This window comes from Bombus bifarius, unplaced genomic scaffold (genome assembly GCF_011952205.1).
Source record: "Bombus bifarius isolate JDL3187 unplaced genomic scaffold, Bbif_JDL3187 scf7180000009125, whole genome shotgun sequence".
Taxonomy (NCBI): Eukaryota; Metazoa; Arthropoda; class Insecta; order Hymenoptera; family Apidae; genus Bombus; species Bombus bifarius.
Genome location: NW_022884914.1, coordinates 5,709,595 through 5,727,675, shown reverse-complemented (window position 1 = coordinate 5,727,675; position 18,081 = coordinate 5,709,595). Strand labels below are relative to the sequence as shown.

Below are 18,081 nucleotides of genomic sequence, written 5' to 3'. Positions count from 1 at the left end.
TTGCATTCTTACGGTAAGTGTCGTTGAATTAAGTATTTGTTCTAGAAAGAGTGGAGAAAGACTTAAAAAATGCATAGAAAATTATTGCATGATATAAATAAATATTGGAATAAATATTGTACTCTGAATTTTATTCCAGATATAGGCTTTATGAAAGGTTTGTTCCAAATATATTAAATATATAAGATTAAAAAGATTTGCAATTTTCATACGTGAAATATAATATTAATAAAAGCGTGCAAAAGAAGATGAAACATTTCTTTCGTGCAATTGCCCTGAGCCTGTTTTATATGAATCTTCTTTTACTGCGTCAGTAATAAAACTTTAAACACGTGGGCATAATGAGAATATTAAAGATAAAATTTATATTCATATAAAGATTTTGTATTAGAAGTAAGCTTCGAGCATTGGTTTTTGTAATGCAAATATTAGAAAATGAAGCTCGGCATTCGTATAGCGTTTATTATTGAAATCGAGCCACAGGAACGACCCGGAGCAGCGTTTGATTATGCTCGCCTGAAATTGCAATTTACATTTAAAAATTCAATTCCTTGCTCAGCAACAAAACCATTTATTCACGCGCCGCTGTATCAGATTACAGGATTAAGCAGATTCTCTTAAAACCGAGACTGCAAACTGCAAACTGCAATTCCAAACAAAATTCGTTCCCTAACCTGAATATCTTCCCCACATCCCAGACCAGCTGGCGATAAATTTCCCGATACTGCGATACTAGCCTCGAGCGTTAAGCTTGCACTGTTTATCAGAGAAGCTCTCTGCTGCTAACAAAGTTCCATCCAAAGGAGCACAAACGGGCTAACACGCTTTCTATTCGACGTATACGTCTGTTAAGACGTCGTGTGCACACGGCATTCTACGGAATTGTAGAAACGTAGAAGGCCCAGGCCAAATTTCATCGACAGTCGAGAGTCGTAGCTGTCAATCGGCTGTTTCGAACTCGCGTCGACGAAACGGGGCCACGAAAAGAGTTGGACGGGGAAGATCTCCGTAAATTCTGGTTGGTAGAACGAGCAGAAGGGATCGAGAGATACCGGTGACGGGAAAAGCTGGCAGACAGGCAGGCAAGTAGGGCAGAGGGAGCAGGTTTTCGTTTGCGGTTGAAAGAGCTACCAGTAAAGAGAAAAAGCCATTCTCTCTCTCTCTCTTTCTCTCTTGTTCGGTAGGTCGAGAGGGGCTGAATATTCGCGCAGGCGTTTCTACCACCGTCCATCGTGGCGCCTTGACGCTCCTCGCAGCTCCGCGTCCCGACGCTCACCCCGCCAATCGTTTCCACTCCACCCCGTCTGCCGCTTACCCCCAAGCAACCAACACTCGGCGCTGCTCGTTGCGCCTCGGTCAATCCGCGACTAGTATGGCGCTACGCGCTCCGACACGCCACCGTACGTAGCGTGCTTTCGCAATCGACGACAGATCGTGCACCGTGATACACGTTGAAAAACGGTGAAACACGCGCGAATTATTTTACTCGACGAACAATCAAGTAGTCTGACTGAAAAGTCGGTGGAGGAACGAGTTTCCTCGCTTCTTTGAAGGAAAGAAAGAAAGAAAAGAAAATATACGAGAAGAAGTTGACTATCCGTCGCGAGAATTCAATTATTGTTTCGCTAGTGTTCGTCCAGACTTGACAGATAAGAATCGAGTGATTGATAGGAAGATAGGGAGAGAAGCGTGAGCGGCCACTGACCAAGGGGTTGAGAGCGGCTATTTAGGGGTTGCTACTATGTAACCGCGTGCACCAACGCTTATCCGGTAGTAGCTCGCAGAGAACGCCGCGTGTTAAGTGCTGATTGCATTGCGGTGACACGAACTGCGATAAGCGGCCGCCAGCAACTGGTAATAAGTGAATTTCGTTTACAATTAGAGAAATGATAGCGTTGTTAAACGTGGTCTGGTGCACGAGGCCGGACGGAAGTCGCGGCAGGTGTCTGACCCGGCACGAGCTCTAGGGCAACGATGCGAGTGGATCGGCTGACACGAAAACCAGACAGGACAGAGACGAGCAAATACTGGACACGCGCGTTGTTTCGTTGAAACGTTTGTAAAGGGAAGATACCGCTTCGTTGCCGAGACGAAGTACGAGCAACGTCAAAAACGAGAGAAGAAAGAGTGGAGGAAGTGCTATCAACTGCACAGTTGATCGCTGATAAACATGAGAGTACCGCGTAACACGCTAGTGTTCATTTAATGCGACCTAACGATCGAACGATTCACACCGCGCGCTAGAGTTCCCGTAGCCCGCATCGCTGACAGCGATCTCCACGGCGGTTCATCGATAAACAACATGGCATGTCCTTTTTCACGGGATCTCTTGAAGGCAGGCCGCGACAAGCAGATCGTCAGAAGCGACAACGATCGCTCGAGTATCGCCAGATTGGGACAGAATGGCGGTAGCAAGTCTAGACAATCGTCCTTTGAAGTCACGTCGTTGCTGATGAGAGAGGAAACCGAAGATGCAGAGGATATGCAGACCTTGAACCTGAAGCATTTGAGAGCCGCTGTACTCGTGCTGACAAATCCATCGGTATCGTCTTCATCTATTTCTATGTCACAATTAATTTCACGACTTTTTTCATAAGAGTACAGTAGAAAACCGAAATTTTAAAGTAGATACAAAGCTACCGTTATTAAGCGAGATATTCGCGCGCGAAAGTCAAGCTATTGCTTTCTTGGATTAGCGAGTTGAGAAATCACACGCTTGAGAAAGTTGAACGCAGAACCAAGTTTAGGTAAGACGAAGGCAGGGGAAAGGAATTTATGCGACTTCCCGCTTGTCGAGTTTGTCGCCTTTCGATAAATTTTTCATGAAACTTGGAAATTCAATTTTCCCGGGTTTCTTCTCTTCATCTTTCGGTTCCCCACGCAATTATTACATTCAAGGCGAGCGATTCAGGATGGGGAGGTGTAATAAGTAGAATGTTTGGAAGTTGTAGGTACATGTGTGATTTGTAGGGTGATAGAATTCAGTAATCGAAGCGTAGAATTCTTGATAAATACGCGGTGCGGTTATAATACGAGTCTCTGGAAAGAGAAGCCTTGGTTTTTGTTCTTCCAGAGGGAAATTGAAACGAACTTTGCAAAGTATGAGTTATTCATGGATTTCTTTTACTTCAGTTTCCTTGAATTTCCATTCACGTTGCATCGAATCTTTTTATTTCCTTTTTCTTCGTAAAATATATCTATAAAGTTCGCATGAATTGAAAATTTAATTAATACGTATGAATATGCATATGTATATTCTCGTTAGTAAAATATTTATTTAAAGAAAAATAACAATCATTTAAAGTTAACAGTGAAATAAGTTATTGCTGTAACTTTCTATACATATGTCTGTACAAAATTGTATTTGGAAACAATTCCAGTTTAAAATTAATGTTTGTTTTGTTGATAATTTGATGAAATTGTTGTATAATATTTATTGAGACATTTTTGTATTATGGTTTCTTCAAACTCAGTTTATTACAGTTTGCTATCTATCTTTTATCATTTGAAAAAAGAGTATGATGTCATAAAGCTTTTACACAGATACAACACATCAAGACAGAATCTGTAGCAGATGTCACCATTATCTTTGATTTGTATCACTTTCCGATGTTATCCTACATGAGCTAGCAGTTTAACCGTTTCTGTCCAAGGTACAAATTGAAAGCAAATTATTCGCAAATATAGACATTACTGCATGTTCCAAATGTAACAGTTTTCATATATTCAATTTTTTTGTCATAAATTATCCTTTGTACGATGGTGGATAATTGATGATTTAAATGATAGACGTTCATTTAAACGTACGCATTTTTTAATTAAATTTCATATAAAATTAAGTTCCTTTTACTACAGTAAAATAGTACAGTAAAAAAGATAGTGAAAATTATACAGATGGAATCTCGCTAAAAAACTGCACTGAACATCTTGTCAAAGTCAATATCAATTAATTTACCGTTTTACTGAAACAGATTTCATCGCTTTTAAGTCATTAATATTTGAAAGTCAAAGCTAACTGAAGCAGAAATTCAGAAAAATAAAATGTATAATACAGGATGTAAGAAAGTAACAATTGTCATCTAAACCAATCCATTGTTTGTTGATTCATAAGAAGAGGGCGCCAACGTCTGATCATAAATTTTAATACTATTTTCGAAACATGTATCGAACTTCTTCCTCTCTACAAATCACTCACCGCATAATACCAGATACTCAAAACTTTTCAAGTTATTTACTTTCAAAGTTTTCTACGTGCCTCAAGTGCAAGTTACATCATTCGCCTATATGTAATTGTCATATAATAACCATGCTTCGTATCATGTCGCCACTGGAATCTCCGTCACTTCTTCCAAAACTGGAAAACATATCTTTTCACCAAAGAAACAAAATTTCTTGCACTATCGACGCTATCATCGTTCATCCGAATGAAATTCGTATTTCATCGGAACAGAAAAACGGTAAAGAAATGCATTTGTTGTTTTATAAGTGCGAGATCATCTGGTAACAGAAAACGGGAAAACGAGGAAGAAAACGATTTGTTGATCGTTCTCGGAAGCGTTTCATTATCAAAGATAAAATCATCGAGATCGTTCGCAAAGAAACACGAGCAACATGCCCGCTTGTAGTACAAATTAGAATTTTGACCTCGGGAATTGGGTCGGAAATGTGCAATAAACGTATACGGAGGGCTCCCCTGTTTTGCTGCCAGCTACAAAAACGCGGTGGAAAATTTTCTGTCGTATGGCGAAACCTATTCCCCGTTTACCGGAGGCCAAGTGGTGTTCCAGAACTCGCAGAAACCTTTTCGCGCCATCGCACTCGATAAAAACCAACGCGTAATTCCGATCGCTTATCAGCCCTCGAATGATCGACGAGTCCAACGTTCGACGGATTTCGCTAACTTTTTCCGTTTCTGCGATTTGCGCTATGTGTCTTACTGAATTAATTTGAAAACCGTTTGAATTAACGTATGAAAGATCGTTTTCGCGATACAGAATTGATGTGTGGTGAAATTAAAAGAAGTTTATTGCGCGCAAGATATTGAAATTTGGAAGAATTGTTAACCACAGAATAGCAAATAGCAATTGGTAAAACTGAGTCTACGTGTTTGTGTCATTGTTTTATTGTATTTTATCTTTTAAGGTAATCTCGTACATAAATTTTATTTTGCAATTAAGTAAAGGTAGGAAGATAAGAAATTACGGTCACGATCTTCGTACAACGATTATCGCGTCCGCATCGCAATTCTATATAAATTATGAAGCTATGTATGAGAAAAGTACTCGTATATTAAATGATAAAATGTTTAGAACTATAAAGTACATTATAAAACAGTTATGAAAACTATACTGTGTAACAAAATTATGGATACTATAGAACTAGCGAAACTAAATTAGGAATCACGAAATCGATCGTCATTATTAACGTAATTTTTTCTTTGAAGCACCAGAGCGTATTATATGGAATAATAGGGTTGCAGTTCTTTGTGTCGAATAAGCCAATCATAGTCGTTCAGTAACATTTGAATGATAGCAAAGCCTTTTCACGATATTTGATTACTCCGCGCCTTAGACACCTGAATTACGCTGTCTTTTCATAACTTAATTATTCTTTTATATAGAATTAATAGAATTAATATTCGGAAAGAAATGAAAATTTGTATAATACCGAAGTATTGGTTATTACGTTAATTTTCTAACTTTTTCTTCGAATATCCAGCCTCTGTTTATATTAATTACATTGCTCCGGATAAGCTTTTTAATAGGTTCATTTTGTAGTTATCCCGACTTCGCTATTCTACTTCATCATCTCGATAAAAGTATCATTACAACTGGAACAGTATCGAAAAAATGGGCCTATCTATTACATCTAAAATATCTATTACAAGATCAAAAATCTTATCAATATAATTCCATAAAAACAACTTAATCTTTGTTAATAATCGATGTATTGTAGATATTTATGAAAATTCATATTTCTACAAACGTAATTAAAAAGTGAGACGTTAATGGAAACTTATTTCACTTGCTAGGTATTCTAAAGATACTTTACTTTGGATATTTTTTATATTTTTAAATATTATATGCATTCTGTGTATTTTTGGATACTGAAATTTCCAATAAAAAAAAGTGAATAAACTTGTTCGATCTAATGATCGCGGTCAAGAGGAGAAAAATTTAATTGTTGGAAAATTTATTATAAAATAGGTGAGAGTTTTAACGAGAACATCGTTCAAAGCGGAACGAAATCGCCACTCAGTAAGAATGTAAGAAGAAAGCTGTGGTCATTCGAGACGAACCTCCGTGTTTTTTCTCCCTCTGTTCGTGCCATGAAACTCCCATTAGTCTCTAGCGCATCAATCGAGAAGAATCGATTCACTGTTCGCTAGAGAAAATCTTGGATAAAAAGGATCTCCCAAACTATTGTGAAATATCCGTGGCGAATATTTCTCGACAATAGATTCGCAGCATTATATTATAACATAATAAACGTAGCGATTTATGTGCTATTTCACACTAACAAGAAAAGTCCACGTTACAAATACACGATATCACGTCTTTGCGATTTGAAAAATAGAAATCGTAAAAAATATCGATGCCAAAAGTGAATATTTTCAGTCGCGACATGTGATATGTGCGATTTTTTACTAGAAATTTACTATTGAAAATACATATAAAGGCCAATGCAGGCAACCGATGCAACGTCGTTGCGATCTTGCAACGATGAGGCTGTGCAATTCAGTAGCTTTATATTTCCAATAGCGGGATTGAACGCTTGTATGCAATGCATCATTAAAAATATAAAGCTTCCGAGTCACCTAGAATCGTTATTGCAAAATTACGACATAGCATCGTTCATCTGCGTGTAATCCGCGAATTTCTAGACATTTTCCTCCATGATGAATTTACTTCGCTCTTTTAAGCATGTTCTTTTCTACCGTTACAAATTCGCAGAACAATAATTAAGTATTTGATTCGACAGATAAACGTGACATATTTGCGAGTAAAATTTTGCATTTCAGTATAAACATACAGCGAAATCTCGTTGTCACTGCCGATACTTCGAATATTTCGCGTTGGTCTATCCGAGGAATTCTTAACGCGGCAACGTTCAACATTCGCGAAACAATCGGCGTTTCAATAATTCGTCTCTGTTTAGCTGCGAAAGGAGAACGAGAGAGAGAGTGTGAGTAATGCGAGCTAACACGTAATATGAATTTCAAATCAGAGGCGTCCTGTTTGCTAAAATCGCGCATATTGCCCTACACGTTTCAGGCTACGAGCACTTAATTCGAATTTGATACTTCGAACTTCACTTCGGGTCGATTTCCATATCCAATGTCCGACAAGTTTTCAATGGCTAACCACCAAGGATTCATATTCATGCTTCCCCTTTTACCGTGCGGCATCATTCCCAAATTTTTGCCGAGGTCACTGTGTTTCATTTGGAAAATATTAACGTGTATCCTGATTATAGCTATTACTGATTTACGTTTCACGAACAGTTCGTCGCATCATCTGTTCGTTATTGTTATATCATATTATTTATTTGCGTACTGTCCACAAATATATTCGCGAGACATGGTGTTATCATGTACAGTAGACAAAGTACATGCAAATTGTAGGCAGGAAACATGATAGACAATTTTAAAATTCAATAACGCATTAATTCATTTCATATTACCAAAACGTCCCTTCGCTTGTTTGTATTATCAAATATGTATTTTTACATCTTATTGGACATTTAAAAAATGATTCAGTATTTGATTCCAAATTTCATGGATTTATCACCTATCTTCAAGAAATTTATATCTACGAATCTAACAAATTGTAAGACGTTAAGATAAGTAATGAAAATAAGCTTAACACTTACAAAAATGAAAAAGTGAATTATTCGCCAGTAAGCACATGCCTTCACCCAATTGTAACATCGAGTCGTCGCACGAGCGGAAGATCTTAACGTCGCGTCGCGTCCTCTAGAACTGGGACGACGCACAATGCGACAGTTAAGTGAGGATTCGGGACGAAAATTAAAATTCCCATGCCACATTCACAGACCACGTTTGCAGACAATATTTGCACGATAGCAGATTAGGTTCGAACATTCGCAGTCCACGTTCACACTTTTGCACGTTCTCACGTTTCACAATGTGAAATTTAAATGGCAGTTTGAAACAAAGATCAAAAAATACATATAATGTGCAGCTCTGCTGAAACTTGATATCAGGCGTGAGTAAAAGTCCGTTCGTTAAATCCTTTTTAATATTTTTCCTACTTTCTTGTTCGTGGAAAATATCTTAAATATTTATTTCTTTATCTAACCGCATACAGTGACGTATAAGTAAATAGTACCGATACTGGGAACAATCTTTCTATTTTTTATTATTTTCATGTATCCTCGCTTCCGTTTGGTTAAACACCTCGCTGACACTTAGTAAAAAGCGGAGTCTTTATATAACTTTGAACATTTTCTTGAAATAAGTGTGGTCAGAGATTCACTTCTCAACCATGTGACGATTACGAATGAGTTTCACTAAAAAGATAAAGAATATCCAGTGTAGCAGTTTGTAGCAGAAAAAAATTATATATCAATGTAATACAATAGATACCTTCTTGACATAGAACAATCAGAGTTACAGGATGGTGTGAACCGTTTTCTTTTAATTGTTCTTTAAAAAAAGAAAGAGATTTTTTAATTGGAAACTGAGATTATACGCATCTTTGCTCAAATTTTCTACATTTTCGGAGTAATAAACATTATTTCACAAGAATCGATAAACACGAATGTACAATGAATGAGTGGGCTAATTTTCAAATGATTAGATTATGACGTACAAACGACTTTTACTAATCGTCTATTCTGGCGGCAATTACCGTTTACATTTATGTTACTTACAGGCCGATGATATATCATCGAATAATAAGAACAAAACAATGATTACATATTTCGGTTCTTGTCCACTGTATGCTAAACTGTGCAACGTCTCAGAATTGATACTCTGTTGAAAATAATTAGCTGATCGCTTCTAATTTGAGCTACTTGACTCTTCTATCGAATCGCGTCACGATCCTCTGAAAGCATCAGCTAGCTGCACGCTGTAATTCTTTACACGACCGGTCGTTTAACTCGGTTTACGGGTTTTGAAGTTGTTATGCAAATGCGGGTGTAAAAGAAGGAGCGTGGAATCACGTCGTTGAATGGGATTGTTGCTCACTCGTGTATTCAATGATTTAATGGACGAGAGGGGTTGTACGAAGTACTTCTGCTCAATTTCATTATATTTACTTCAATTGTGGTTCATGAACAAATTGTATGGTGAAGTGCCTGGCTTTTGGAGGAACGACGTGATATTTAGTTTAATTAATTCTTTTATCGGAGAAAGTTTAAAACAACTAGAGGAAATAAATACGAGTTATACCGTTTTAAGTGGAGCAACGCAGAAATTAATTAAGCAATATGAACCCTTAATGGTGTATTTCATATTTCATACTATTTAGTATTAATAGTAAATTTCACACTTTGATTCGCCAACAATTTTGCAGTAGCAGAAAACCATATATTTGCATTATATTAGCGTTCTACAAAAGACCTAATGAAATGACTTGACGAAGAATTAAGCAAATTTTTTAAAATTAAAAAATATATTGAAGAGATAGTTTGAGGTGGATATTATTGAACGCGTTGGTTTATTAATTAAAGAGACGAGTGATAAATAGTTAAAGTGATTTTAATATAATTAACTATTACAATAAGTACAAGTGTAGAGATAGTGTATTCTGGTCTTAATCGTCGCTCGCTATATTGACTAGCTACAATGACTGTTCTAGAGAGCACGTTCGCCTATTTATATCGACAGGTGTTATTATAAAAAGTTCAAATGTAACTCCATTACAAATAACGGCGATAACGTTTTGTCCGGAGTTCGTTTACCTTTGAACCTAGCACAATACCGTGGCACAATAATATGAGTCTCTCCCGATTCAAATCTTTCGTTGACTCATATGCCGCTACAAGTTTAACCAAGAATATAAATATATCGCAAGCAAAAATTTTGATAGGAAATGAACTGCTTCTTTAAACACTTTTAAATTAAAATCTCCCATACGATATTCGATCTAGAGCGAAAAATTCACACAATCGTCAATGCAATACACAGGATACATCAATGGAAAAAGAGCAATATCAAGTATGTATTCCCATTTCAGTACGAACTCGCTAGCATCCGTAATCGAGTCGCGAGCTCCGTAACAAAATCTATTTCGACGAGACGAAGTTTAAAGAAATCCGATCGGAGGAAACGAAAATTGATTGTCGTTTAATAGCGATTCATAGGCATAACCTGTTGAGTCGACGTCTCCTCGGTATAAGTATCGATAAAATCGAGAAACGGTGTCGACGAAAGAGACGGAGATCCTTGACTTTCGTTTTTTAGGCGGCTTTTACATTCTACCTTGGAGTCAAGTGGTCCGACGAGCCGGGTTGTTTAATCTTAATCGGACGGATAATACAGCTGTGTGCGAGACTGTTCGGTTGCGGTTCTCAGTCGAAGCAACCGCAGCTTCAAGGCAATGCGGCGCTGTGACAACCCGATGTGCGTGATAATTGCATTGCCATTTTGTGGAAACGGGGCCATTAGTCGATTGATTCGTTCGCGTTTCGTTCGGTCAATTTAACGTACGCTATGTAACACGCGGTACGTGTAAAAGATATCGGTAGATATCGCAAACGAAAGTTTAAAGTCAATTTTATTCCGCCGATTCTATCAGTAGAAAATGGTTACTGATGTTATGTACGATCACGTTGAGGTTTGAAATTGGTAAACGAGCGCTATTTAAAATGAGATTTAAACGGACGATATCAGACAAATGTAAGCGAATAGTTCTAAATTTCTATGTTCTATTTATAGTTCTTTTTTAGAATTTACTGAAGTAAAAATGACGATCTATGAGCGTGACAAGATTTTGTGGATCAAGTGAATAATATTGGGAACAGAGCAATATATATGTATATGAATGATGAATACTTGATCCTTGTACAGTCAATGGTGTAAAGGATAAGTATTTGAACCAAGTGCATAGGATCACCGTATAAGCAAGGGCTGCACACTCTCCAAAGCTTTAGATGGATGTGCTTGAATGTAGGGAACTTAGGGAATGTCCCTGCATCGAGTGAAAGGGATAGAGAAATAGAGAATGTTTGAATGCAAGTTCGAATGGTTGTAAAGCATGTATATTCGAATTAGTTTAGAATTTCAGATTTTTAAGGAAATAAGGCGTAACGCACACAACTTTTGATGATTCGAACGTAATGTAAAGATGGCAAACAAGGAATATAGAAATCTCTCACAATCAGTATCTCCATCTTTCTTTTCCTTCGATATTATTAGACAAAACTCATTTCATATGTATATGCAAAAACATACGTTTTCTCAAGTATGTTAACATCGTAAAATGAAAACAAGAACATGCCCTATCACATGTTACATCTCCATATCAAATCTTTACATAAACGTATCATATACTCAAACTCTGAAACGTAGGTGCACAATCTGATCTTTAGCAAATTCCAGATTTTCTTCGTTGAAATTGGTTACTTCATCACTGTTGATCTTTGTTGAATGTGACACCTCAATATGAAACTTCCTAAACTATCGATAGATGTTAACATGCAGAGTACATTAATCAAGCGGCACTTTGCGGAATCTATTAAATCATATCAAAGTCAAAAGACGTAAAGCGTGCGATGTCACGGATTACATTACTGACTAACCTAAGATACTTCGTCCAGGTGACATATGAATAAAGATATTTTCCCTTGATATCACCAGATTTCCATCGTCATACCTATTTGTCTGAAAGGTCTCTTCAATAAAACAGAACTATTCCTTCGTCCTCTGTGTTACAAAATTGACAAATAATTGTCCTCTACAGTACTCTACTTTTTACTAATACCATAGTAGGCTTGGATCTATTTTGATCACTCAAAATCTTTAAATAAATTTTTAAATGTACTGAAAATATTCAGGACTACCTGTTAACGTTTGCGTTTTACTATCCAGTATATTTTTTAATTGATCGTTAAAAGGTTTTTTTTAATAAAAATTGAAATTCAAGCGCTTAAATTGAGTGTGAAAATTCGCTCGACCTTGTATTCAAAAGGGAAAAAAGTGGTACCACGAAAGGTTAATGCATCGCCAAACAGAGTTTCACTCCGCATCTATTCACCGAATTTATTCACAGGAACTTTCCATTCTTATCGATGAAACCACGACAAATAGCTGTATTTTATTAGCTGCTAATTAAGTAGGGGGTCTACGAAGTTTGTAGCGGAAAATTGGAATCGATAACGGCCATAATATCTGACCGCTATCAGATGGTCGGTTCGCGAACTTTAAATTTCCCGGAAACGAAATTCAGCTCGTAATATTTTCATTAGCGTCACTTTCTGTCCTGTTTTACTAACTCGCTTTCATCTCGTAGTTGATATTCGACCCTGATGCCGCACGCGCAATGCATTTCCTGGTAGTAACCAAACTTCGTCAGTATTCGACAGCAAACAGCCACGTACCGCTGACGAAAGTGGGAAAGAACACGTTGCACTTTAATTTCTGCCAGGTAAATAAAGAGCGCCGTGCTTTTAACTGCACCAAGTGAACATCTAGCGACAGCAGAGAGATTCACACGTCGTTGATTCCAAATGTTGACAGTTGCAGATAGATCGTGCAACCCGATTGAATTTATCGGAAAGGATTTACGAAATTTAATGTTGAAATTTACGTACGATTAAGATATCTAATGATATTTAACACAAAATTTTATATTCTGTTTGTATCATTATAAATCCGTTCACTCGCATCATATGTGTCTTATAAATAAAAAATAGACTTTATAATGTTCATCAATAAATGTAGAAGATCCTCTTATATTTACGCCCAACAATTTCTATATCCAAATAGAAATTACAATAATCACTGACAGGTTTGAAACTTCTGATTTTAAATTCTAAATTGGACGTCCCAAAAGAAAATAGAATAAAACTTTTGCAGAATCTTCATGGAAACGAAACTAATAAATAAGAGATACTTTTCTCTGGCACACAATTTTAAATTAACCAAAAACACAGATAACACAATCCAAGAAGTAATAACGTGGTACATGTAATGTGAATCTCTTTGATAATGGAATAATTTAAGTAAAGCAATTGTTCCATTTGCATTTACATTTTCTGCAACGTTCTCTCTTGCCCCGGTCTATCCAAACGCTTCTTCGGAAATCTCTTGATGCTCTCTCCGCTCAACGTTCTAACTATACGACTCTCATACTGCACTGGACCCGCTTAGAACACTCTCACCTTCCTGTACATATACATATATGTACTTTCAACCATTAGTTAATCGATCTGAAGCACATATCGCTCGTACATTTTTTTTCTACGCTCTAGTCACTTTGTTACTTTGAACAACTTTTTAACATGTACACTGATAGCTAACACAAGGTGTAAATCCACAAAATAGTTTTCCACTTTACACATAATTTTATAGCCTTTCATAATTTACTTACTGCAAAGAAAGTCGTACAATCGTATAAACAGGGTTGAAATAGGATTGAATATTACTGTCCAGATATTGCTAATTTATATTTCGCCTGGCTAAATTATCCTCTTGATAAACGATAATTGTAAGAAAATTTTACTTTGTATAGGTTTTCAATTTTAGAAACATACAGCACATGCAGAAATATAGATTGGTCAAGTATTATATAATAAGAGTTAGTAAAGTAAACAGCTTTTATTTAATAAACATGTGCTCAATCTCTATTTTTCTATAACAAAGCTTCAAGACGTCTACGTACATTGTAATAAGATTTCAACGCGGTTGGTGTAAGACGAAATGCTCGTCGTTAGGTTACTTAGAATTACATCCTTAAAGCAGTGTTACTGGATTAAGTGAAATCGAAGACATGTTACTATATATACAACATATGCTCCTTTGATCATTCTTTATCGCTTCCTTCTTGATTAATCTATAACTTTACAATATATTTAATCGCTCAGTAATTAAATAATATAATAGTTATTAGTATTTCGAACAATTAATTTAGTTATTAACAGAAAGTATGTTAATAGAACGTTAATAGAAAGTATGAAAGTAAAGGCGTCCAGCTAGAAACTCTTTAGAAGGATACTACAAATAGATTTGATCACACGATTACACTAAATCTGTTACGGCTTGTCAGTAATTCACGTGGAAACAGCGCCATAGGGAATATCGATTGCAACGTATTTATTTTCTTTGTGAAAATTCTTCGAACCGAGCGGAGAATTATCGAACGTTTTTAAAGAGGAACACTAGAATAGGTTGATTCGACCAAAAAGGGTCGAGAGCAATTAACCTAGGAAGTGGCACGGTCAGTGAGATATTATTTTTGCGCTACACCAGTTCCACTTTTAATTTCATCGCGCCATGAAATGTCGTATTCTTTTCCACTTTGCCGTTTAATTCACCGGATTTACGGAGCGTTAATTTAATCAGGTTACCCGCTTTCGTCAAAAAAAAATTATGACGATTCCGCCTGTGACCAAACCTTGTTCTTCAGTTTCTCGACGCAATTTTTTGGCCTAGCCTCGGACAATTCTTCATACGTTCGCTCAGTTCGGTGTCGCTCTAACGATAGAATATTACAGAATATTCGTATACTTTATCTTTCCATTAAATACTCTAAATAAATTTTTCCACCATAATTCGTAAATGATTGTTAGATTTGAGAAATTTTTTTACTATTAAGGACACTTTAAATTTTGTTTAATCACGCTATGTCTAACAACAGTTGTATATGTTAATTACGTAAAAATTATACTTTAAAACAAATGAAAAAATCTATAGAAGTCCTTGTTTCCGAGATCTGAATATTTGTTTCAGAAAGTGAATGTTCAAACGTTCCTTTCTTTGTATTGAGAATATTATAAGCTGAATTAAAAATTCAAAGTATAAAGTAGAATCCAATAACTAACAATTTTCTTGGAAAAACATTCCAAAAGGAAAGCAACGGTTTAGGACGAAAACCAACATCGTGCAAAACATTTGTACTACTTTTATATTACTTGCTTGGTATTTATCCTTAAAAGATACATTCATATTACACGAGACACGCCGCCATCTGTTTCATATTCCATTATTCCGAGCGGTACAAACGAAAAAATGGTGAAAGAAGGTAATGCATCACTTGCGGCGTTTATTATGCAATTCTTTGGAGAGCGGCACGTGTTAAAAATTAACGACATCGAGGGAAGTACCCGCGTTATGACGGAAGAGAATGCAACATCCGGGCTCGGTAACAGGAAACTTCGATTCGTCGCGCGTTGGTTGGGGAACATCGCCGGATGTAGCATTTCGGATGACGCGTTCAATTTTTTAAACGGCTGTCGTTCGTCGAGTTTCTCTTGTGCGAGTTGCCTCGTGAACGAGAATTAAAGGGATTAAGCCTCCTAATGCTGAAAGCGCGGCAAATTAAAGCGAGTAGCTTTCACATCGTCTACTTAAGTTCCACAGCTGCTAAAGTTCGCTTCGTTCGCTCGTTTAATCGCTAATGGCTACCCCGTGCAAATGCAGTCGGAAACGATGATAGAATTTGACGTTGCCTCGTCTTTTTTCTGAACTTCCACGAAAATTTGAATTGGTTCTGAATCTAAGTGAAAATAATAATCTTCTATATCTTTGTTATCAAGTCAGTTGTCGAATCTTCCCAGAGTACACGTCTGATGTATACTGGTACATATTTCTTTTAGATCATCTTTAATATATGTTTCGTGACGTATTATAGAACACCCTATATATTAATGATCAGATGCTGTTCAAATTAGACCTCGAGCTTACACAACTACCTCTACAGTATGTTCACAATCATGGTATAGGGCAATAGATAATGCAACATCATAAGTGATAAGCACGTACTAGTGAACATGATTGCCATCGTACGTGTTGATTACTCATATAAAGGGACAAAACCATGTAAAAGATTCCATCTGTGGACAATGATGATACGAATGGCATCTAATGTTGATATAAATTTCACACTAAATTTCAGGCAAGAGTTGTGTAGAGTGCTTTCGAAAGAAATCTTTGTTTTGTACGAATTTTTAGGAATTACTTCATAAAAATAATTTCTTATTATTGTGGTCCAATAATTATTGGTAAAATATTGGAGGAATATATGGAAATTGCACAACAACAGTTAATAGTCGAATATAATACGAGTATTGTATTCTAATAACTGTTTCATTAGGGACATGGTTAATGGGACATTCAGCCATGAATTCCCAACAAATCTAGAGACAGAAACGTCTCTTGGGGGAGATCGCTATAACCAGGAGTTATGATGAACAGTTGATTATTATCTAACTAATGGACAATTGATTGTCGTTTCAGAAGATACGAACACATACACGTTCAAGAATTAACGTTTGGCAAACAGGCAATGTTTCAAGTGTTCAACTTCAAGTATAGTGTGTCTCAATAACTTGCGTAGAGAGACTCGAACAACTAAAGCGCAATCTCTCGATATCCCGTTCTACGGTCATAAACGTGCCTTTATTGCATCAAATAAAATCTTAATGACGAAACAATTTAACGATATCTTCAAATAAAATAACTAAGCCTGCAAATTGCCGGTGATTCGCTAATGAAGGAATAGTCTCGTCGTTTATCTGTCTTTACATTTCACGAAACCGAAGCCAACGCAATGATTGTTTCGCGGAATCTTCAAGCGCTGCCGACTCATCGTGCTTTTCGGGAAAACAGAGGGCAGGATAGAAAACGGATTGACACAGCAAAATCGCAAATCGTTTGTTTTTCCGCTGTTGCAGACGAACCGACGCGGCGCGTAGCCAGTCGGAAAACGAATCAGAGAAAAACCAGGTTCGCGTTCAATTAATAAACGGCGAACAAATAAATAGAACGGTGGCATTAGATTCATCCGTTAAACAAGATAACCGTGGAAGGCGAATCGGGCACCGGAGAATCTTCTATTATTTCGACCGCGTTAAATTGAATTTTACAATCCATTTGATACGCATAAAAGAACGATGCCGACTACCGGAGGATTAAACCAGTCGCTAATCGCGAAGTAGTCGAATGGTTAGCTTCCTGATCATCGCGTCTCGGGATTTCCACCCGAGACCTAATAAAATTCTTCGCCTTTTTGAAAAGAAGAAATCCCATGGAGTTCGTTCAGAGAATATTTTTTCTTTTGCGCAATTTGCTTTTTATCTACGAATACAAAAGCAAAAATAATATGGTATCCATAAATAGGAAAAACTTCATAGCATTCGTTAAATGGTTCTACCTGGACACGTAAACAAATTCACAACGTATGACGAACAATTTTCCAAAGGTTATATATAGATATAATAGCGGCGGAAGGGTTAATACCTAGAGAGAGCGTTGGTCGTTGTTTAATTCGATAAAGGGGAGCTTAACACGGTTGAAGGAGTCACGATAAATAACTTGAGCGAGGCCTGCTCGCCGGTTTCCGGCCGAGATACGAAAACGAGTTTCGACGTCGCGTCACCCTAAAATATTGTAGCCCTGATTTTGTGCTGCATCGGAGTCTCGCCGAGGTGCAAATGGAAAATACACGCGATACACTCGATCGATACGTACCTTCTCTCACTCCCTCCCTCTCATTCTCTCTATTTCGCAGCTTTTACGGTGCTTCAACGTCTCAAAATAATCGCCTGACTGGTGGATGCGTTCCGAACCAGATACCAGGGTAACTATTGCGGCCTCGTGGCGAGCCTGTGGAAACGTCGTGATCGATTCGGTGTTACAGGCCACGGCGAGGGCGAAGGAATAACGACCGCGACCGATATTCAAATTCGCTCGACGAACATGCTGGTTCCATTAAAAAGACTTGAGGTTTCGAGCTGCGTTTACGCCAGAAGAACCAAATATTTAGTTAGAGGAGCTGGGAGAAGAAAAATTTCAGGTCACGAATTTCGAAACAGCACGAACCCACCTTTTGATTTTATTCAGATTTTTCGGTTCACTCGTATTTCTCTTTTCATTATTATTTTAGAAACATATGA

The 18,081-nt window shown here is 37.1% G+C and overlaps 1 protein-coding gene across 1 annotated transcript in view; it reads left to right on the top strand.

Moving 5' to 3' along the window:
* Nucleotides 1–1,312: 1,312 nt before the first annotated feature.
* Nucleotides 1,313–18,081, top strand: part of LOC117213625 (head-specific guanylate cyclase) — a 48,274-nt gene continuing 31,505 nt past the window's right edge. Inside the window, exon 1 of the mRNA XM_033459122.1 lies at nucleotides 1,313–2,542. Coding sequence (XP_033315013.1) covers nucleotides 2,303–2,542 — 240 coding nt within the window. The 5' untranslated portion in view covers nucleotides 1,313–2,302. The remainder of the gene's footprint in view (nucleotides 2,543–18,081) is intronic.